The sequence below is a fragment of the Antennarius striatus genome, chromosome 20 (assembly GCF_040054535.1).
Source record: "Antennarius striatus isolate MH-2024 chromosome 20, ASM4005453v1, whole genome shotgun sequence".
Lineage (NCBI taxonomy): Eukaryota > Metazoa > Chordata > Actinopteri > Lophiiformes > Antennariidae > Antennarius > Antennarius striatus.
Window position 1 is genome coordinate 6,448,141 of NC_090795.1, and position 22,441 is coordinate 6,470,581.

Genomic DNA, 22,441 nt, shown 5'->3' on the forward strand with positions numbered 1-22,441 from the left:
TAGTTTAGTTTGATCTATTAAAGAAATGACTGGCAGCCGTGGGCACCACTGGGAAATCATGGCAGGAAGTAGAAATGGAAATCCGTTCCTCTTTTGGTCTGGACATGTGTTAGAGATGTCTGTTCCCTTTTTTGCCCCTGAATGCTCACTGCTCTCATCCTTCATGTGAAAAAGAAACTGAAATTGTAAACTATAAAAAGCATTCTAATGCAGAAAATGATGTTAATAGAGAAATACCAAGACAAATAATTTAAAAGGTTTACTTTTTTATTTATTAGCTGCAACAAACAGGAAAATCAAACTGTCTCTAGGTGAAACAGAAATAGGCAAATGTACGATAATGCACTTTGTCAAAACCACTTCCCTCAATAAGAATGTCGATGTGCAACACAGGTTTTTACAGCGACACTCCATGTTTGCCTCATTGGACCTTCCATCTGTCAGCTTCCATCTGCATGTCCAACTCTTGCTTGAGACGGATCAAAGGTTTTTGCTTCTGGAGAAATAGAAGTCTATGCCTCTGTCTCGATGCTGTTTGGGAGTGTGAGATGAGCCTCTCTTTCCTCTCAGTGAAGGTCCTGTGCCACTCTGAAAGAAGGAGAAAACAAGTGTGCACCTCAATGAATAAAACAAATATAGTTTAGAACATGATCCGCTCTACCACTGAGCTGTAACAAATAGTTTCTAATATACTGTAATATATTGTACTTTATGGGCTTATAAGCTGGTGTTTCATGTAAATTCTTCAAGTGACAAGTAACACTTTTATTAATTCACATGAATATTGTAGTGTGGGAAAGATTAAACAAAACAGAAACCATACAATCAAGTTTACGCCTCACAAATTAAAAATAACTACAGGAAATGTCTTTGACCACTTTTGTGTGTGGCCTAAAAGGCAAAAAAAAAAAGTTTCACAACAGCAGAAGCACACAATCATATCCACTTCCCTTTTTTCAAACACTCACTGGTTTCTTGTTAAAGTGCCTGCTCCATTCAGGGGCAGTGACGATGGGGGTGGGGTAGGTCTCACCAAGAGACACGCCAGCTTGCGACAGCGCTGCAGCACTGAGGGTCCAAGGCGTGTGCACATCAGCTCCCATGATCCCCTGCAGCTCAGGAACCCACTGGCGCACGTAGTCCCCCTGAAGCAGACGTGTGGGAAGCCAAATACTGATCACGTGCCCGACATTTCCATCCAATAGTTTCATCATATTTGTGCTGATTTATTTATTGTAAAGTGACAGAAATGTTAGAAGTCGCTTAAACTAACAACCCATACATATTTCCAGACATACTTTATTGTCATAGTCGAGGCCTTGCTTGATCATGTTGAACTTCCTGTTTTCTCTGGGGTCATTTCCTAAACCGGCACTGTACAGCCAGTTGCCATAGTTGCTGCAGACATCATGGTCCACCTTTGGAAGAAAGATTAGAATGGAGACATTGCGTATTCATGCAAATGAAGATGGTTGAATCAAGTATAATTTTAAACCTGCCCTTGGGTTCTTACCAGGAGGTATTCAAACCACTCAGCTCCCATCCTCCAATCCAGGCCCAGGTCTTTGGTGAGGAAGCTAGCAACATTTTGCCGCCCCCTGTTGGACATGAAGCCAGTCATTGCCAGCTCTCTCATGTTGGCATCTACGAAGGGCACCCCTGTTCTTCCCTCTGTAATTGCCAACAATACATATTTTTTCACTTATTGATATTTAGATTTTCAATATAACTCTTTAAGACATTCCTAAAGAAATTAAGGATATTTTGAGAGCAATGACGAAAACCTCTTCAAACCTTTCCAAGCATTGAAAAGCGTCATGTCCTTTTTCCATGGAACAGATTTGTCCTGCAATCCTGAAACAAGAGGATTACTTAGAGTGTCTGACTGGTTTCCACTGCATTAAAAATAAGCTATAAACTCGGGCTCATTTTACCTTCGACCTGGAACAGCTTGTTTCCATACTTGACAGCTACAAACTTGAAATAATCCCTCCACAAAAGTTCAAAAATGACCCTGAAAAACAGCGATGAGGAGGACAAATTTGTGTATTTTTCTTCATGGATAAAATGTGTTTCAATTAAAACTGTAAATATACATTTTGCGACTGGTGTGTTTTCTTACTAGTGAGGCTTTATTATATTTTTTGACTCACCAGTATGTGCTCTGATTGGCTGTTCGTTCACTCTCATACTGCTTGATCTGATGATAAATAAACTTGGCTGAAATGCAACCCATGGCCAGCCTGCAGAATCACACCACCATTAATGATTCATTTTACATGAAATTGATAGATGGAATATTTAATTAGTGTAGGCAGTCACAAACAGAGGAAGTCATCACTCACCAAGGTGCAAATTTGGTCGAATAATCCACACCAATCAAACCATTGCGAGTCTCTTTGTAAGTTGCGACTGCATCCTACCAAACAGAAAGCATACAGTATTTACTACATCATCAGAGCATAGTAGATCATTTATCAGCGTACTGTATGAGTATAATTTGAAGTTTGTGCTCACAGTGTCCCAGAAGTAATGTTTGAGTCTGGCCAGAGCATGACTTTCCCCTCCACTACAGGGGAAGGCTGATCGAGGATCAGTCACAGGCTCTGCATGGGGAAAAAAAAAGCAGCATATCAGCATCATACTGAATTCATATATGTTAAACACTCCCCCGATGTACATTAGAAGACACACAAAACCATAAAAGCTTAATTGTATATGTGGAAATCCACCTGCTGGTACTTAATGAGGAAATCTGTGTTCAGCAGTTTGGGTATTGATTTCTGAAAGTAGCAGCAGTATGGATTTACTCATCAGAGGCACAGCATAAAGTGAACAATTAGCGCAGTTTAATAAGCACATTAAATCAATATCTGCTATGTCTCGGTAATATTGTCATTATTATTTACTCATTATTTCAAATTCACATGCTGACATGAAGACACAAGAGGCAGGAGCATAATCAACTATAAGAATGTAACCATGAGGCTTATTAACCTGACTGCTGCAGGTCGGCTGCAGCAGGAATGGCCCCCTCTTCCAGCCCTTGGGGGAGAGGCTTTAGCTGCTCTGGGGTTGGAAACACGGGCCTCACTCGGCTCTGGGTCTCAACTGCCTTCCTGAACTGAGTGTACACATCAGGCAGCCTGACAGACCAGGGGAACGCTGCTGTTACATGTGTCTTACTCTGGAGTCAGAACCAAAAGATGACGCAGACCCTTTAACTTTTTATCCTCTCCCACCTGGATATGTGGTGAAATGGAAGATCATCTCTGTGGAACAGTGTAGACCCCCAGCAGGTGTGAACTTTGACCTTCATCTGCGCACAGACATCCTTTACTCGCTTCTCGACATTCAGTTCTTCAGAAGTTACCTGGAACACAAAGCAAAGAGGAAAAGTTTTTCAAAACCACCGGACGAAGTCATTAATTAGTGACGATCACACTCAGACTGAAACTACCTCTTCATGGAGCGCCACGGTGCTGACAGAGCCCAGTTGCCGGATGAGGTCGGCAACTACATCCTCTGGCTTACCACGTCTCACTACGAGGTTGCTGTCTCACACACACACACACACACACACACACAAGTCACACCATGTCAGACAAGCTGCATCCTGGGTAGAGAATTTTAACTTCCCCCCGCTGATCGGAAAAAACGATGGGAACAGTGCGTGCATGACTTTTGCTAATCTAAACACAACCCTTAATAGAACAGGTGTGTCCTGATCCTGTTAGATTTGTATCAGTTAAATCCTCGACAGCTGAGGGATAAATAATAACGGTTGAGCTGTGCAGAAATCAATGTAAATAAAGCAGTAGCACCTCCATTACTGGAGGAGTTATGCAGAAGAATGCACAGCTCAGTTACCTGCCCTTGTTGAGTAATGTGTTCCTGAGGTCTCTGATACTCTCCAGTAAGAAGCGCAGGCGGAAAGGCCCGGTCTTTGGCAGGTTGTAGTTGCACGTTCCAACATAATGTCTGGGGTCAAAGCAGTACAATGGAACAATGTGCTCTGCATTTCTTTGCGCCCAGTGGAAAAGCTGCAAGTGGAGAGAGGAACACTTGAGTTAAATCATAATATCAGATAACACATACTTAGACACAAGATATTGAAAACTTCACCAACCCTTTTTTTTTTTTGATCCAATCTCATAAAATCTTTTTTTTTTTTTGGAAGTTGTGCATCTGTATACAGGACACAATTTTTTAAATTAATTGTGACTATAAAGGATTGATGAGGTCTTCACCCAGCAAATTTCAAAGACCACTCCCTAGTTAATTGAACCCTTAAAATCTATAAAATAACAAATATTTGGTATAAATGCCATGTGCTGAAAATGTATTGGTTCTAGAACAAAACAATGGCAGCACAAGTTGTGAAGAACTCAAACCATCAAATCTTATTTGATGTTCTAAAGTAAATACTGTAGACTGAGTAACGGTCTGCAGGTTTTCTCCTCAAAATGACAGACATTACAAAATAGAAGAATAGAATAGACTCATAATTTCAGCAATTTTCAAAACCTATTCTAACAGTCCATTAACATTTGTTGAGTTATTAATCAGCATTAATCTTGTTGATGAGGCAAAAAGGAAAAGTGAGAGAATACAACCACTTCTAATGATAACTACAATATCTTATTTTAATACACACTCTCTACTGTGGTTTATGGTAAAAAATAAAAAAAATAAAAAAAGAGAACTGAGTGTATTTCACTCCCTCGGGAGGAGCTAATGCTACATTTCGATGCTAACAGTGTATTTTTAAACCACCAACGAAGAAGTCGTTGTTTACGTCCATCTATATCTGAGACCGATATAGCCTGATGCTAGCGGCTAACGTCGTTCATAAATAGTTACGTATAACGTTTTGAGAATGGAACCCATAACTTAATCCTATCACGTAGCCGAACACCTCAAACAAACACGTTTGTTGCGTATTTAGCGTAAATTACGCTCATTTCTTGACCACACGGACTGGCTTCCAGACGCTTTGCAGTCGTACCTCGTTATCGTGGACACGCAGGTCGTTCCTCAGCAAACATATGATCGTTCGGGAGGTAGACATTTTTTAAAAAAATAATAAAAGTAGCAGTATTTTATTTCAGAAACGCCGACACGACTCCACACGAGTGGACGGTGTCCTCCGGCTTGTGGCTCCGCAGCAGCAGCAGCAGCAGCTCCTCTTCCGGCCGTCACGTCTTCAGGCACCGCGTTACAAAACATCAGCTTTTGTAACGTGAGGCCTGGAGCTACACAAGTGTTGGATAACTAAGAACAACTGAGTCTTTGCCAAATGTTTTATTTTTTGTTCATGTAATTGGGGTATTGCAGGGAATATAAAAACTTATTATTTAATGATTTACTGGATTTCATATTTTAATTCAGAAAAAGTAGTGAAAAAACTGATATTAGCCCCACAGGTGGAAGAATACTAGATACAGTTGTGATAAATCAGTCCAGGGTAATTCAATGGGAATTAAATAACAATCACAGTTTTAGTCTTAGACCTTGGATTTATTAAGTTAAATGTACAAAAGATCAATGACTTGATACATTTCATGTTCAAGGCTTTATCATTTAGACAAAACTAACTGCCCCACTCGAAAGCCTCCCAGCCTTTTCATACTGCCTTCAGCTGTCAAAGAGACAATCATACATGCTCCTGTCTAAATCACAGTACAACCTACTGTTTACCATTGCTACTTCGTCAAATAGATTTGTTTATAATGTAGACATTTCATACAAAAGTGCAGAACAATATGTATTTACAGTATACTCTATCCATATAAAAGATCTTCAGCAAATCCTGTGTGTGCTGCAGTGAACAGCTGCTCATTTTATTTAGAAGCTTTCCACATTGGCAGTGAAGACTTGTGTTTACAAGCAAATTCAGATAAGGCACTGATAAGGGCTAGAAAAGATTCTATTATTCCTTAAGTGCCACTGTATCACAGCTGGACACTGAATTCCAATTTCCCCTGTTAAAGTTTCATCACATCACTTGACTGAATACAGCATTTAGCTTCATTTTTTCCAACTCAGCTCATTTTTTGGAGACGTAAAATGCTTTATCTGACATTACACAGAACAAGGTGTGCTGCCAAGTGGTCATTAGGCAACTCATTCATATAGTGTGGGAAGTAAAGTAAAGGCGTGGGGCCACTGGATTCATACAACTAAACCAGCGTTGATACATTAGATTTGGTCTGTGCAGCCTAGTGTGCACAAAGCTGCCATAACATAGAAAAGGCTATAGGGCTCTGAGGCAACAAAACAATCCAACATGACAAATACTGCACAGTAATCTTAGCCTAATGTTGCTGGAAGCTGGTCTCTGCAACTTTTCTTTGTCCACTTTCTTTATGTGGACTCGAGGCTTGCAGCAGTGGAGACTAGAATGGGCATCACAGACTCCAACGGTTGTGTTGGTATTGCTTAATAGACTTTGCACTTATGCAAAAGTTTGGTTCTTTTTTGTTTTTTTCTTTACACTGAAAACAAACCACACGGTTCTCTTTATGAAAGGATATAAACAGCAAACCTTCAAATAGAAAAATATCTCCTCAGTTGACTATCCTGTGTGTTGGAAATATGTCATGATATCAAAAGTGCAATGTTGACAGTCATTCTAAACTTGTGAGTGCTGGGAATATAATGCAACCCTCTTAAGATGCATTTAAAAAAAAAAACGACATTCTTACTTACAAATTCTTATTGTAAGGCGTTGATGACAATACATTTACATTTATTCAGGTGACGTATAAAAATCATTGCTAAAATGACTTTGTATGTGTTACTGTCTTACAAAAATATCTTGCCACTTTATTCTCTGTCCCGGTTCTGGCTTACAGTACTGTCCACATGATGATCCACATCATCAGCGCCAGTCACAATTACATAACATCTGGCCAGACCTTGACTCTGTTCTGCAGCAGTAAATTACTCTCAAGGCCCAGAAAGCTTGAGACCTGACCGCTCTCTAACTTTGGTCGCATTTCCTACTCTTGCTAAAAGACAAGTCATGTGTAGCTTGAGAGACTGCTAAGTGCTTTTCCTTCAAATCTGTCCTGGGGGAGCAGCACTGCAATATCTCAGAGGACTCTGGAGGTCTGACGCAATCAGCCTAGCCTCTGTGAAAAATCCATGTTGAGTTTAGTTGAGGAGGGATGCAGCGGTCCTGACAAGGCAGACGGTGGTGATAGTTAACAGAGCAGGAAGTTGGAGTGATGCTGAGCCCTGGAGCCTGGTGACAGGAGACTGGTAGGGGGTCCTGGGGACGGGGCGGGCCATAGCGTACGGAGGGCGCCGGGGCAACAGATGTCTCGCAGGCAGGGGTAGGGAAGGGGTACGCAGGCTTCAGAAGATACCCTGGACAAATGGGTGGCTGAGCAGAACGTCTGCAGTGGGCCGCCATTTCTCCTCAACAAACACCTGCCGCAGGAAGTCTCTGCACGCATCAGTCACACCCTCGGGGAGGATGGGCTTCGTGGGCTGGGTGGCAATTTTAAAAATGGCCGCCATGGCCTCGTACTCGGCCCATGGCGGTTTCTGTGTCAACATTTCCACAACAGTACAGGCGACACTCCTATAGACAAAGAACCAGCAGAAACGATTGTTAGTTGAATCATACTGACTTCAAAAACTACCTTACAAGTAGTTTCTTGGGCTGTTATGTTTGCTTAATTTATAATATAAATAATAAATATTCGTCATTAAATATATGTCATAAATCTCCACAATAAACATGCTTTTGAATGTTAAGAGTAGGTTTAGTATTACTGCTTTTGCTTGAGGCAGTGTCAAGTAAAGTAACATTGTCATGACAACATCACCACAGTGTGTGCTATTGGTGCAATTGACTGCTGCCTAGTGATGATATTCTCATTTCTTCTTTCAGAGGCTGTGAATGATGACATTGACAAAAAGTTTCTTCCATGATAAAACTTTTTCACGATTTATCAGGTTTGGCTGAAGTATTTTTTTGAGTGACTCCTAGTTACATCTTTTTATCTAAAGTTAATGTTCATGTCTTGGTCGACAACAAAACAACTACTATATTTCAACAGTGTGCTGCTTTACTTAGCTTTCAATGCAAAAGAATACTTCTTTTGCTGCAGCATTTTGTTGGGCTTTGTTAAAGTTCCATCTGCTCTTACTCTTACCATACATCAGCTTTGCGACCATAGCCCTCCCCATTGATGACTTCTGGGCTCATCCAGTAGGGGGTGCCAGTGACAGACTTGATTCCAGTACCAGACATACAGATGGTCTGGATACGTTTGCTGGCTCCAAAGTCTCCCAGCTTAACATTCCCTGATGAGTCTCTCAGGATGTTAGCACCTGGTGGAAGGAAAACAAAACTGGCTCAGAGTTATTCAAGAGTCTCCTGTGAGCCGTTCAACCTCTTTGAAGGTCCGCTGAATGTGGTCTGCTTTAACAGTGAAGTTACAAAGAGCCAGAGCCTTAGCCGCGGAAACTTTTCCTACAGTCGTGATGTCAGACTAAAATATCAAAACAGGCCACTTTTGCATAAATACCACACTATGCAACTCCACAAATACTGAAGTTTTCCTGCATCACACGTCAGAAACCTTAACATCAACTCGAACTGTCTGCTCCACGTGGATGAGACACCCTTTCTTCTCTTCCTCTAGTACTTTTCCAAATTCTAGCTGTGTCTATCCCATTTCCTCCAGGAACGCCACTTGTTTGATCAGTGACTAATGTACGCCACTCGCCATTCACAATCTGCGTCTACTGTGGTGTGGACAGCTTGAGAGGTCGTGAGTCTGCGAGACCTTTGTCATTATGTTCTCACTGTCGATACATTTGCCGCGAGACTCTCCAATAAATGAACTCTCCGCAGAAACTGCAGAGTCTAATGTCACGGCTGAGATGCTAAGCTCTATCAAAAAACCCCATGTACTGACAGCTCTTATTACTGCATACAGAGGAGCTCTTGTGTAGTGAGATGAACACACACCGTATATTACACATGACGAGAATTACTAGGTGGAAAATCCCACACACATCTACTCTCACGGAGCCCATGTCCCGCGAGACCTACTATCTTTTTTTCCCACCAGACGGTATATTTCGCTGCTCTTGGCCGTCGCTAAGCGAAGCAGTGACTCCCAAAGCTGTGGGCAGCCAAACTAAAACCTTTCCATCCGGTGTTGTACATTTTTAGCCTGGTCGATTTCACCAGCATGAAACCTAATTTATCTCAACCGACAGTTCAAAATAGCACATTTCCATGCTCTCTTTGTAGATGGTGAATAACAAAATGAGGAAATGTCAGCCAGGACGAAATCAATGGATTTATAGTGTTCTCGGGAGCGACCTCACCATAAAGATTTTCTGTTTACACACTGTCGTCCGAGTCTGTGTGTCAAATATGGGTGTTCATTTGTTGTAAATCCAATTTAAAGCATATCCCGACCTTTTCAAGAGACTCACCTTTGATGTCTCTGTGTACAATCATGTTGCTATGCAGGTAGGAGACTCCTTGGAGGATCTGTCTGGTGTATCTCCTTGTAACCTTCTCAGTCAGGGCCCCATAGGCCTTTAGTTGGTCTTTTATTGAGCCCTGGAGATAGAAAAAAAAACCAGAAACCCAGACAGAGAATTAGTGGCCCTTAGAAATGCATTTATGATCTTCACAGTGTCTCTGCTGTTGTTATTGATCATCAATGTATAAATTTCACAAATTCTGCTTTGGAAAGATACCCATAATAGACACAAAATCATTTGGTGTCTGATATAACCATGATTTCACGGTAAATATGGTTGCATACGTTCTTTCTATCTGAACAATTAATTGTTTTATTGCGGAAAGAGCCTGTGAGCCAATTTTGGAGTGCGAAAACCCGATATATAAACAGACAACCTGCTAAAATCAATCATCTGGATTGCACATCCAGTCACCTCCAATGTCCTGCATTTCCTTTCATTTCCCGTTTCCTCATGAGGAAAATCACAGCAGTAAAGCTCTGATCCAACAACACCCCGACGACGTCTTGGCATCGTAAAACCCCTCAAACTCTCTTCAGCCATTATTTAGTCACCTCAACAATTCTGCGGCTTTCAAAGGTGCACTTATTCCACCCCCACCCCCCACTTCAACCACCAGTGCGGGTGACTTAGTCGGTGTCCTACACTGGTATAGTCGTGTCAAACAGTAACAGTCAAACTTGGCTTTGTCACCTCCTCTGTTTCCTCTGCCAGCAAAGTCGAGCGGAACGTAAACATTTCCAAGTTTCAGACAATGTGTGACTAAGACATTCAACGCCACTCAGGGGGAAAAAAAATCACAGGAAATATTGAAAACAGGCGGAGGGACGTGGTCCACAGGCGACAGCCTCATTAAGATGCTCATTTAGCGAGAAAATTATCTCATAAACTGAACTGTTGTGCTGACATCAACCACTGAGGACACACTTGTTAACAGCTGGTGATATTTCAACATTGGATTTGAGCAGATGTGGCCAGTACGGGTTTGATTTTATGTTAACATATCTGGTACTTATCTTTACAGCCAAAACAACTCAAAGAGCATGACATCCTCAGATATTGCTATTAGGGCCGTTTCCTTGCTGTTTTATTGCATGTGACTTATAAATGTCTTGTACGCACCCCAGGCATGAACTCAACAAAAATGGTGAGTTTCCTCTGTTCGAGGTCCCGCAGGCAACCGTAGTACTGAACGATCCGCTCGTGACGCAGATTCTTCAGCAGCTGAATCTCACACTCCAAAGCGTTCACCTCCTATAGACAAATGCATTGTAGAGAACAAATAAAAAAAATGTAACTTTAATCTTGAATCGTAAAATCAATCTCGTCTTAAAAAACATGCTGTCAGTGACTTCTATTGTCTCACCTTGCTGGTTTCTTGACAGTCAGGGTCAAAGGGCACCTGTTTGGCAGCCAGCTCGCGGCCTGTGTCGGCGTCATAACAGAGGTAGACCTCGCCAAATGCTCCACGACCCAGGAGCTTTCCCTGCCGCCAGTTGACTGGTGCCCGTGGCGCTGCAGGAAAACAAACACCATGTGATGAATACCCACGAGTGATTCATTTTGTTGCCAGTCCTCCACAGGCAGACAGATCCCTCATGATATACTGATTTGAGCAACTCCAACACTGGAGCCTGCATCTAAATCCACTGGAAAAAAAAAATCGGCCTGCAAGTTGTTAAACCCAACTTCGCCAAGACCAGACATCACAATCTACCGCAGCAGTGTTAAATAATTCCCACTGCAGACCCTCTCAGAAGGGGGAAACCCACAGATATCGGAGTCAAACTGCACTCAGCCGACAGAAAGTCGTCAGAACCTACAGAGAGAAAGAGCATCTCAATAACTCTAATCTTCAGAGGCCCAGACTCTGACACTTTGTTTTGGTATTAACAACCGTCTTTGTGGTCGGGGTAGACAGAACGTTCATGTGTGGGTGAGAGGGATAGTGGAGACTGACACATCAACCACAGACTGCTGAGCTTTGGTTTTATGGTCAAGACAATTTCTGGGCAAAGCATCCCAAGGACCGAATGGGGACAGAGCCTGCGACATGGGTGATGAGAGGGGAATTCTGTTGCCTGCGCAGACAGTAATACTTTACATTTCAGGACTTTACACTCAGCACCCCATTACTGCCTACTATAAATAAAAACATATTTGACAGCTGTAGAGTAATCACTGGAAAACAGATGATCCTTGTTTTGACTCCATTGTCTTAAATCCTTGTTTTTTCTTTTTAAGGCTCAGTGTTGTCCAAGTCTTCCAGGATATGTTAATTGGATTCTAGAATTACTGGTACTGATAATTTCACTTTACTTACATTCACTTTCCATTGATAAGAGAAACAAAAGTATACCATTCAAATGAATTTTATCTCAAAATAAACTTCTGTGCGACAGCTTGGTCTAGAGTAAACTCTCAAAAATTGGCAAAAATTTGTATTTCTGAAACAGTCATGTGAAAAAAGAAGCCACCTTCCTGTTTTACAATAAATATAAGGAAGTACAAATGCATTTGTATAATGTGGTTAATAGCTCCAAATGAAAAATAACCAATGTCTAAAATCGCTACTCTTAACAAACAGAAGAAAACAAGTCTTTTCATGTCTGGTTTATCAGTTTTTGTTTCATTCTCCAGAGGATCCATCCTGAGTTAGAACACCAATCAGCAGCCGGAGCTTAACTTTACCAAGGACTGTCTATATAGTGTGTTTAGGGTGAAACATTATATGACTTTTATGGTTCTACTTACACTTGGATGTACTGCGCTGGCAGCTTTTGTCAGAGGCGCGACCCAGCGAGCGCAGGTCGCTGTACTGCAGAGTACTGTCTCCATTATAGCTGCGTGTGCGACTGGAAGGAACCAGCTGGAACAGGTTCTCCTGTGGCATGAAGCTGCGCGGAAGTGTCCTGCGACCTGAAAACACACATAAAAAAAAAATGGACGTATTAATGACTTCACACACACACACACACACATATATACGCACATACAGAGCTGCATCTTTTGTTTTTACTACGACTAGTTTTCACACAGTCACTTTACAGGTGCTGTGCAGAGGGTGAGCTTTTGGCCAACACTTAGGCCACCCTGAGCAGAGTGCCTCTTGCCACTCGGTCCCACTTCCCCTCAGACAGGAAGCAGAGAGCTGTGTTTTTATACAAGTTTGGGTTCACCGCAGGGAAACGTAAATCATTGCTAGCCAAGGTTACCCTCTGAGTAAGCAATCGCTAGCAGCTGCCTGGAACAGCAAGCCAGAGAAGCAGATCTATCATATGAATTGAAAAAAAAATGCAGCTGACAATATGTTAAATATTTTATCTGGAGAAGTGGAAGAAACGTGAGGAGACACAGAAACAATGTCTGGTTGTGGTGTGTGCCTGGATGTGTTTTCCTATGCACACAGTAACATATCTGTTTAATCTGTGTCATAATAGGGGTGTTGTTGTTGCTCTAGAAAAGCCGGTTTCTTACGGTCTCCATAATCCTTGCTGCGATTGGGCAGCTGAAACTGGCGAGGGAAAGTCCCCCCTTTCCCATGGCGACCTGAGGAGACAGGAATGAGGCAAAGTCTTCAGTTAGAAGATCAGTGAAGCTTTAATAACTCACCTCGCATCCCCCTCCCCCCTTAAAATTACAGTACTTCTCAATCTACAGCTTTGTGTTTATTCACCAGTTCACTAATGCGGGTTTAATTGCTTGGAGGTGGTCAGAAACACAAACCGAGGCCTAATAAAGATGACAGAGTTTCACATTTCAGTTGATCACATCTGACAGACGCTGCACTGCTACGGCGTGCCAAATCAAAGTCGAGTCAAATGGAAGACAGCTTTTCACATGCTGAACAGAGCCGTTGTGTTGCCTCGCCGCGGCCAAGACAGACAGTGAAAACAGCTCGTGTGTGCTAGCTTAGCCTCAGCTAAGAACCCAGCGGAGCAGTAACTAAAGGCAGGTGGGGAGCGCTGCTGACGCAGGAGAGTGCTGACACACTCTCTCTTTCTCTCACACACACATATACACACACACACACACACTGAATGGAGAGCAGCGGAGCCACTTGCAATTGAAAGCAGCTGTTCTGTCAGATGACTGCCTCCCCTCGCAATGTTTTTGTGGCCGTATCCCATGGAGACGAGAGTTATTTTTTGTGCTTGGCAGCGCGGGATGGAGAGGAAAAATCTACTCATAGAGAATGGTAAACAAATACTGCAGGCCTCACCAGGAGGGGCCACACAGCTTTACATCTGGGAGGGGATAATCATGCATATGCGTGTTTGCAGGCACGTGCATTACAAGTCCACTGCTGTTTCAGCTATATGAAGCTCCTATACTCCTGGTCTCTGTGCACAACAGGCAGCAACTCCCTTTTTAATTTAAAGTGCAGGGGATGATGAAAATGAAATGGAAATGGCCAGACTGGGAATGCTGCTGTGGTTCATCAGTTCATGGGGATGAGTGTGGCGCTATCTGTCATCCTGATGCATTTGATCTATGTTCTGAAGGAAAAGCGGACATAGAGCTGAGGATGAGAACTTGATGATAAAAATGGAAGTGGTGAAAAATAACCCGAAGCGGCCACTATAAGGATGTGGAGTTTGAAAAAATAAATACAACCATCAAATAAAACCATCAAATAACATAACGTTCCTGCACACTGGTAACGTCAAGAGAGTATTATAGTATAGTAGTACAGGAAGCAATAATAATCAGAGTAAATTTTCTTCGTCTAGCAATTTTCATGCAAGTAATGCAGCTCAAAGAGCTTACCATAAATTAATACGGAATATAAAAACGGGAATTGAAAACAAATGCAAATTTGATATGAATGTAAGATAGAGATGTGTAAATGCAAGAATAGTGGAAAGAGAAATAAACTATAGGATGGTTGAAAGTAGATGCTAAATGATTATAAAAAATGAGTAAAAGTAATTTTGAGCAAATAAAAAAGACCATCAGTCTTTAATCTGAAAAAGGGCTTTTGCTGCCACAATCACCACAGAACAAAAAGTAATAACAGAACAAAGGTTATAATAATGAGGCTTTTTTTCCTCCTCGTTTTAATCATAATATATTGTCTGAGTGAAACTTTTTTTTTTTTGATCTGCTGCAGATTCCACCCCTTACCTTTGTATTCATAGTTGAGGTTCAGGTAATTATTGTCACGGTTGTTCTGCGAGAAAGGAGGACTGAAAAAAAGAACAGAGTGGAAAAAGTTGAAAAATTGTTTGCTATTCCAGGCAGTAATTTCCCCTTATCTTCAAACGGGGTCTGGCAGCAGCTGTTGGACTGAAAAGCAGGACAAAATGTGTAAAAATGACTTATGCATGCAAAACACTTCTCTCTGTCACAGTTGATGTTAACAAAGTGGGGAATTATTAAAAGATGACTGTTGTGAAACAGTCCGTATTTAAAACTAGAAAGTGAAAGCGAAGTTTCTTAAACTGCTGAACTCCAGCTTTGTATCATTAATATGTCCATCGGGCACCTTCCTATCCTCCTACACTCGTTGGCCTGCCTGTGGACAGCCCTGCCGACCTGGGAGAGAGTGACGTCTCTGTTGACCGCAGGGCGGCGTGGGGCCACGAGACCCTGGATAAGGGGCACGCATGCCCGCTCCAAGGGAAAAGTTCCATGCGCTCGTTTCCTGCCATTGTTCTGCAGCCTGGAGCCCAGATAAGCCTCGTGCAGGTAGAGCTCTTTCCGTCCTACGCTCTCCCTCTCTCTCTTAACCTCACTCTTCCACACCTCGCTCTCTCGCTCTCTCTCCAGCTTCACACTCACTCTTTCACCACTTTTCATTTCCTGGCTCAGTCCTCACATCCAGCCTGTTCTAGCTCTACACTTTTACATCTCCCACTCGTTCTGTCTGTTTCGCTCTCTTTTTTCTCTTATGATAAGAGAGGAATCCAGGCATCTAGATAAGAGTTTTATTGCCATGGCAACAGCAAACTGACCCAATTGCTTTTTCCACAGGGGCAGCTCAGGCAGGGTCAGGGAACTCTGCTGCCCTCTGACAATGATCGCAAACTTCACTGACAGCATCTGGTTGCTTCTACTTGTGTGTGTGTGTGTGTGTGTGTGTGTGTGTGTGTGTGTGTGTGTGTGTGTGTGTGTGTGTGTGTGTGTGTGTGTGTGTGTGTGTGTGTGTGTGTGTGTGTGTGTGCGTGTGCATGTCTGCGTTTGTGTCCGTGTGTGTGTGTGTGTGTGTGTGTGTGTGTGTGTGCGTGTGTGTCCGTGTGTGTGTGTGTGTGTGTGTGTGTGTGCTTGTCTGTGTAAAATACAGGTGCGCATCAACATGCTGTAATAGGCATGGAATACTATCATGCAAACCATGTCTCTTATCACTAGAAAAACATGTCCATAAAAGGACTTAACGCATCACACACACACACACACACACACACACACACACACACACACAGCATGACGACTCACCTGTCCAGCGCTTGATCTATTGATTGACAGCTGCTTGACAGTGAGTTGTCTGCACTCCCAAAAGGATCCAACATCTGACAGACATGATAAGACAAGAAATTGAGGGTCACAAAGCATGCAATCATGTGGAAGAGAGTATACAGCAGTGCAAACAAAGTACAACTGCAGAATAAAAATAAAATTATAAAGCAAAGTCATAAGCGGCTCTCTTCAAAGAATGCATGCAAATGTTATATGCAGTTGCATTTAAAACAGTTCTAAAATGCTGTCATAAGGATTTCACAATAAACTGTCATAAGGAAAGTCCCCGAGAAACGAGTAGATCATTAAAAAGGTTTGTTTAAAGCTAAATACCAAAAGCACACTCCTCAGGACCTTTATCGTGGGACCTTCTTGTTTTCTAGACATTTGATTTTTTGTAGCTTTTGATTTATGACAGTAAAACAGTCTGGAATATATCTCTTCTTCAGATGTCCCAGCTAAAAATAATGGGGGGATGTAGACTTCACTTTTCTCTACAACGAGTCCAGACATCTGACGCCTTTTGTCAAACACAGACCTCCTCACAGCCAAGTCATGTAAAACAGCCAATTAAACCATTGTGAAGTTGGGCCATTACTGTGCATTAACTAGGACTACAATATATACATATTGTCTAGCAGGTTTCTGTTGAGTTTATGATGTGACAATATTGATAAATATTTAATGTAACCACATTCATTACACCACGTCTCTGGTAAACCATGACCATGACTTTCTTGTGTTTTTTAGATGTTTTCTTACATTTGGGTCGTGGGTTTCTGGGATGAATTCCCCCTCACTGTGGATGCTGGTGTAGGAGCCCTGACGGGCAATTTGCTGTTGCTCCTCAGGGACGCTCCCAGGAGGCGGGGACGTTCGACCTGTGTGCAAGGAACCTGGATAGGAGCGTGAAGAAAGAGCGAGGAGCAGTGAGTAAAAGAGGAGGAATGGAAGAATTCAATGCGGAGAAGCATGAGAAATATAAAAACACAAAACAAAAGGAGAAATTGAGCGGTGACGGTGAAAAGGAAAGCCGAAAGCACAAAGGAAGAAAGATAAAGAGATGAAAGTGGGGGCAGAGAGGAGAAAATAACGTCACAGTGTTATTCATGGGAACAAGCTTAACATTGCCAGGTCTTTGAGGAATGATTTACTAAACCAGATTTCTGCCACCTTTAACCTTAATTACTGTGACAAACGCTCCCCCGGATGAGCTGCAGTGGAGACTAACCATTTGTCCTTGAAACCGTAAGACTGGAAGTCTGACTGTTGTTTGTTGACGAGAAAAGTACACTGAGGTCAAAAGGTGCCAAAGATGTACTGGAACGGTCAAATAAACCATCTACTTTAGACAGAAACTTAAATAACATCTTTCTTTTATTCCACAGTTGAGCCTTTTTCTGCCTCTTCCCCATCTCCATCCACTCCTCTACCGCCGCTGCTATATATCATCGAGGTATCCGGGCTCACATAACATCTTCGCTCAACCATCCAGTGTGAAAGCTCTCCTGTCAACACTGATCCGCCACCACTCCCTTCACTTCCATACCCCTGACGCTCCGACTCGTGGCTGGCCGGGGGAGGGATTGGGAGTGAGCGGGTAATTCTATACAATTTATAAGAGTCGAAATGGTGACAGCCCCGACGCTATTCGGTCTTGGTGAGACACACTGGTGCTGACAGCGATCATCAAGTGAGTGACGTGAATGCAATGCAGAAGCGAGAGCTGGACATTTCTGCATGTTTCAGGGTTGAGATATGAATATAACGTTGACCTCTCTGGACACACCTGATGTCAGTTGAGAAAAACATTCAGATGTGGAAGACAGGGATGAGTAGCACTAAGGTAGCCGTGGTATGTCACAGCGCAAAATAAAACTTCGTACTGTTTAACCAAACAAGACAGGAGGGCCCGCTGATACCACTTTCCCATTTATTCAATAGTCTGCTAAATACAAAGCTACAGAATTCATCTTAGCTAAGCTAAATGTTAAGCTTAAAAAGAAAAGTTTTACTTTGCCGCATCTCAAGCTAGTTTTGATTTGACATTAATTTTTTGAGATGCTTAAAATACATTAAATACAATGTAAGATCTTAATTGTTGTGATTTAGATGTATTGCTGGACATAATTTGTGTCTATTGGACAAAAGTAGGCTAGTTAGCTGTTTGCTCTATTTCCAGTCTCTGCTAGTTAAGCTAACAATCTCCGGTGGCTTAACACAAAATAGACGAGTGGTTAAGATCTCCTCACCTGGTTTTTACACTGGAGAGTGACCTCAGGTATGTTAAACTATTTAAATACAAGAATTAACATGTTTATAATCGGCACAATCAAAGCGCTGTCTTATCAAGGTAGATTAGATAGCAGGCCTTAACATCTCTATGACAATGGCCTCTGCTTTGCGCACAGACCTTGACGACCCACAGCTGAGGCCTCGCAGGTTGAAAAGCAAATGGAATAAGCAGAATTTGGTCACTCTCCCATAAACTCGTCGTATAACTCCTGATGGAAGAGTTATACAAGGGCTTCCATGGACAAAGACTCTGTGTCTACATTTTGACGCACCTGTTGAGTGTTTGCGCACTCTCTCATTGCCCTTGAGCAGGGATCCCTTCAGGTCTCCCAGTGATCGCGATGATCTCATTTCACTCTGTTTGTCCCTGCTGTTCACCTGTAAGTACTGCAAAAATAACACAGGAAAGAGGAAGAGGAGGAGGAGGAAGAAAGGGATCAACGTCAAGAGAGCAAATAAGCATTACGTTATCATTGTGTCACATGATCATATCAGTGAAGGAATTCCCCTCAGCTATGATGCAACTGAATGTTACTGAAGGTTTCATGATTCATATTTAAATCTAACGACCCAGCAAAACCGGTGCTGTAAAGATCTATCTACTGATAAGATTCATGTCTTCAAGAAATGCCAATTGTCAGGAACTCACATGGTTGTGCTTAGGAGTTTTTAGCAGAATCCTGAGTAGCCCATTGGCCACCGAGCTGCACCCCAATGTCAACACTGCCTGATCCAGGTCCTCCTGGGTCTTCAGCGGCAGAAGCAACTAATAGGACAAGAAGACATACAGTGCATGACCTTTAATTGATCATTTATCATCATGAAGGCATCCAAAAAATATCAATGGATGCGTAAGAAATTATTATGAATCTGAGAAGATGCACAAATGCAAGACGGAAATGGAAATGGAATAAGGGTTAAATTTGCTTCGTTGTTTTGTAACACTTAATCATATTTGTTGTGTGATTGTTCTCACACCTCTTTCTCCATGAAGAACATGTCCATCTGCTGGCCAAAAGCCTCGGTCACTTTCTGCAGCAGCTCCTTGATCAACAGCGGCCTCTGAAACGGGATGATTCTGGGAAACAAGGAACAGTAGCAAGGTCAGGGGTCAGAGTAAGAAGACGGTGTCATGTCTAGCTTCACAAGCTCACACTTAACTTGTCAACTATGAGCGAGTATGGCTGACTTGCAGCTAGAATTGCTCATAGTTCACAAGTTGGTCTCAATTTCATCAAGGCATAATGAGACAAAATAGAAGAGAAGAGGAGCAGAAAGAATGAAAAAGGGAGTCGAACATGTGAAGATGTCCTTGGATTGGATGATCAAGTAAGAATAGCTTTGTGAACAATTTGATGATGTTAGCATGGTAAGAAGAAGAAAACAGACACCTGGATCAAGGAGAGGGCAAACTGGTGCTTAAGTGGCAATAATTATCACAATTTAAACCGACAGAGCCAGAATAATTCTCTACTCTACTTCTACATACACAAAATGCATGTGCACACCAGGCACGTATGAGGGTTTCTATCTGGACATGTGTGTGTTTATTTACCCCTACACATGTATGTGTGTGCTTCCCAATCAGTGAGCGCATCGGCCACTGTTTCAACACCACTAGGCCTCTTCACTAAGCCAGCACAAAGGCAGATGGGAAACTTCCTGAGAGGAAAGGGGAAAAAAAAAACTCTGGAGCGGCAGCAAAAGCAGCAGGATGTGTGTCTTTCCCTCCTCTTTCAAAGAGCGACGGAGTGAAAGATACAGATACAGAGATATTTACAGACGGTGAAAGGAAAAAATGAAGGAGACAGCCTGACAAAATAAAAGGAGAAAAAGAGAAGGACATTCTCTGAGACATTTCTTCCTCACTCTCTGCTTCTGAAGAATCTGCAACCCGCTATCTCTTTGTAGTATCCTGATAAAAGCACTTGTTTTATCCCATCATTTCCTCATCAGAGGCCAAAGCTCTGCCTATCTTAATGACTGCTTGGTTCCCTCATTTGAGGAGAGGATTCTGGGAATAGGGAGGTTTGCAGATCAGAGTCAAGCAGCACTGCTAAATGCTCTCCATCTCTGTTTATACTTGATGTGTCTGATAAAGTCCTGGAGGGATGTGGATGGGGGGGGTGGGGGTCGGGAGTATTAGGATGCTGCTTCGAAAGATATGGCTTTCCTTCCTTCGTGCAAACATGTGGACACACAGATTTGCGAGGGGGAAAAAAATGCCTTCACGCATCCCAGCACACTCTCTCTCTCTCTCATGGACGGAATCACATGCACACAAAAAAGGTCTGGCGCTGTTCCTTCACTCTCTGGCAGGAGACCCTGAGGCAGAGCCAGGGGGAAGAGAGACAAAGCTCTTATTTCCTGCCCCAAACCTTCAGCACTTGCCAATGAAAAGAGAGACCATCCAATTAGATTCCATTGTCGACCGACAACACGGTTATCCTGACTCAGGGACTTTGGATACCTGATACTGTATAACGTGTAATTAACGCTGGTGCTGCAACTTTGATTGTAATTGTTCTTTTTTTTTGATGGTATAAAAATAAAATACGATCTGTGTCCTCAAGATTGAAAGATTCTTCATAATTTTGATCATATTAAAGGTGACCTTATTGAACTTTCATAATCTGATTTGGAGTTCTTGAGCTCGTTTGACTTCCACTCTGTTTTCTTTGTAAGCACTTCCTCACCGAGCTGAGTATTTTTTTATAATGACCCAACTATGGGTCATTTATCTCACTGTTATAATTTGCAATGCTGCTTTGGTCAATGCTATATATTTGTCTCTGGAAAAAGAAACTGTTAACCTACAGTATAAATATTTGACTCCTTGGGGAAGCACTGACATTTTAAGTTAGCATGGCTGACTACTTGGCATACGACTGACTATTAAATCTTCTGCAAAAAAAAACTATCATTCTTATTTTTTTGCTGCTTATTGCTCCACTACTTTACCAACTTATCCCTAAATTGATTGGTAGGCCATTTAGTGGTGTGAGAGTTGTGCGTTTTTAGAGTATTTTCCCTCTCCTTTGCAGGAAACAGCTGCCTGCTGGTAAAATCAGTCAAAGCGAACAAAAACAGTAACGTTGCAGACCAGAAAAGTGAACGGTGAGCCGAAACTACACCGCAGAGTTGTCAGGAACTGCAGGGTCTTTGTGGATATGTCACTATCAGTGAACACTTATATACACAATAGTGTGACCCATTGTTAATATATAAATGTTGATTATGGCAGGTTTGAATAAATCAATATGTTAGTCATACTAAAGTGACAATGTGACATTATTATTTAACTGCTTGAGGTAACAAACTCAGGATATCCTTCTGTTTTCCAAAACAGGTTCTAAAAAGTGAAAGCTGTCAGAACTCAAACAAGCAGAACATGAAAATAATTAACTGATGATATGACTTAAGAAAAAGTGAGAGGAAAAGCAAAATGCAAGAGAGCTGCATATGAAGGCAGTGGATGGCGTCTTTCAGTGTGAGGGAAGCTCAAGAGAAAGAGACAATGAGAAACAGGGGAGACAGAAATGCAGAGACATGAGAATCACATCTCCTTCTCAGCAGTAGCCAATTAGAGTTGTGAAAGAGTGAGAGAGGTCCGACGTAAATCCGCATTCTGCTGGAGGAGTGAACCGTTTCCTTCTCTTTCTAGTCAGAGCCTCACTGAATCAATTCCCGTTCCCCTGGTTTATATTCTGCTGCATCAAAGCAATTATTTAAGAATCTGGTCAGTATCTCTGTTGTTTTCCCACTGTAACATCTTGTCATGTTTGTAATTCCCCCTCCTTAGTTGTTTGGATAACTGCAGACTGTCAGAATAAAGGTTTCAAGAGGACAATGGATCTCTGCGATCAAGTACCTCTGACTTTGCAGCTCCATGTATGGATGCTTTGTGAGTCTGTGTCGACAAAATCAAGCAAACAATTTGTTATTTACAATGAGGCACCTTAGCTTGATTAGTGGCCTGAATGAACTTGAGGCGCCATGTAGTAAAAGCGGCTCTTCAGAGTGTCGTCAGACAGCGTGATTGTAACCATGCTCAGACTCTTGAGTAACTCTGAGAATGGTGGAGGGAGGACAGATGGCTTGAGGGTGAAGGATGTGAAGACCGGATGATGAAGTATTAATTTGGTCTGTGTGAAAGACTGGACACTGA

General features: G+C 42.2%; 2 protein-coding genes and 1 long non-coding RNA gene across 3 annotated transcripts in view; 1 reads left to right on the forward strand and 2 right to left on the reverse strand.

Annotated features, from left to right (window-relative positions):
• Positions 1–255: 255 nt before the first annotated feature.
• cry-dash (cryptochrome DASH) lies at positions 256–5,217 on the reverse strand. Its single transcript, XM_068343727.1, has 14 exons — positions 5,009–5,217; positions 3,871–4,043; positions 3,461–3,554; positions 3,243–3,373; positions 2,998–3,146; positions 2,518–2,606; positions 2,346–2,419; positions 2,154–2,243; positions 1,935–2,014; positions 1,795–1,854; positions 1,514–1,671; positions 1,299–1,418; positions 969–1,145; positions 256–588 (listed from the first exon to the last, which is right to left on the reverse strand). Exons 1-14 carry the CDS (start codon positions 5,069–5,071, stop codon positions 481–483), a joined length of 1,566 nt encoding a protein of 521 aa, XP_068199828.1. The 5' UTR covers positions 5,072–5,217; the 3' UTR covers positions 256–480.
• Positions 4,787–5,364, forward strand: LOC137614144 (uncharacterized). The gene is made up of 2 exons (XR_011039035.1): positions 4,787–5,029; positions 5,112–5,364. It is a non-coding gene; the product is annotated as an uncharacterized lncRNA (long non-coding RNA).
• A 449-nt stretch (positions 5,365–5,813) lies between these two features.
• Positions 5,814–22,441, reverse strand: part of map3k22 (mitogen-activated protein kinase kinase kinase 22) — a 34,786-nt gene continuing 18,158 nt past the window's right edge. Inside the window, exons 6-18 of the mRNA XM_068343726.1 lie at positions 19,252–19,351; positions 18,923–19,039; positions 18,546–18,660; positions 16,741–16,874; positions 15,958–16,031; positions 14,647–14,708; positions 12,997–13,068; positions 12,274–12,438; positions 10,886–11,034; positions 10,642–10,773; positions 9,466–9,595; positions 8,169–8,346; positions 5,814–7,591 (exon numbers count right to left, since the gene is read on the reverse strand). Coding sequence (XP_068199827.1) covers positions 7,363–7,591; positions 8,169–8,346; positions 9,466–9,595; positions 10,642–10,773; positions 10,886–11,034; positions 12,274–12,438; positions 12,997–13,068; positions 14,647–14,708; positions 15,958–16,031; positions 16,741–16,874; positions 18,546–18,660; positions 18,923–19,039; positions 19,252–19,351 — 1,657 coding nt within the window. The 3' untranslated portion in view covers positions 5,814–7,362. The remainder of the gene's footprint in view (positions 7,592–8,168; positions 8,347–9,465; positions 9,596–10,641; positions 10,774–10,885; positions 11,035–12,273; positions 12,439–12,996; positions 13,069–14,646; positions 14,709–15,957; positions 16,032–16,740; positions 16,875–18,545; positions 18,661–18,922; positions 19,040–19,251; positions 19,352–22,441) is intronic.

What these genes read in the sequence shown, in the direction of transcription:
- cry-dash (XM_068343727.1), bottom strand. Translation starts at nt 5,071, where the DNA reads ATGTCTACCTCCCGAACGATCATATGTTTGCTGAGGAACGACCTGCGT. An exon ending in AGCCGACCTGCAGCAGTCAG is followed by an intron (nt 2,607 to 2,997) that starts GTTAATAAGCCT and finishes TTCCCCATGCAG; the next exon opens with AGCCTGTGACTGATCCTCGA. An exon ending in GGCACTTTAACAAGAAACCA is followed by an intron (nt 589 to 968) that starts GTGAGTGTTTGA and finishes TCCTTCTTTCAG; the next exon opens with AGTGGCACAGGACCTTCACT.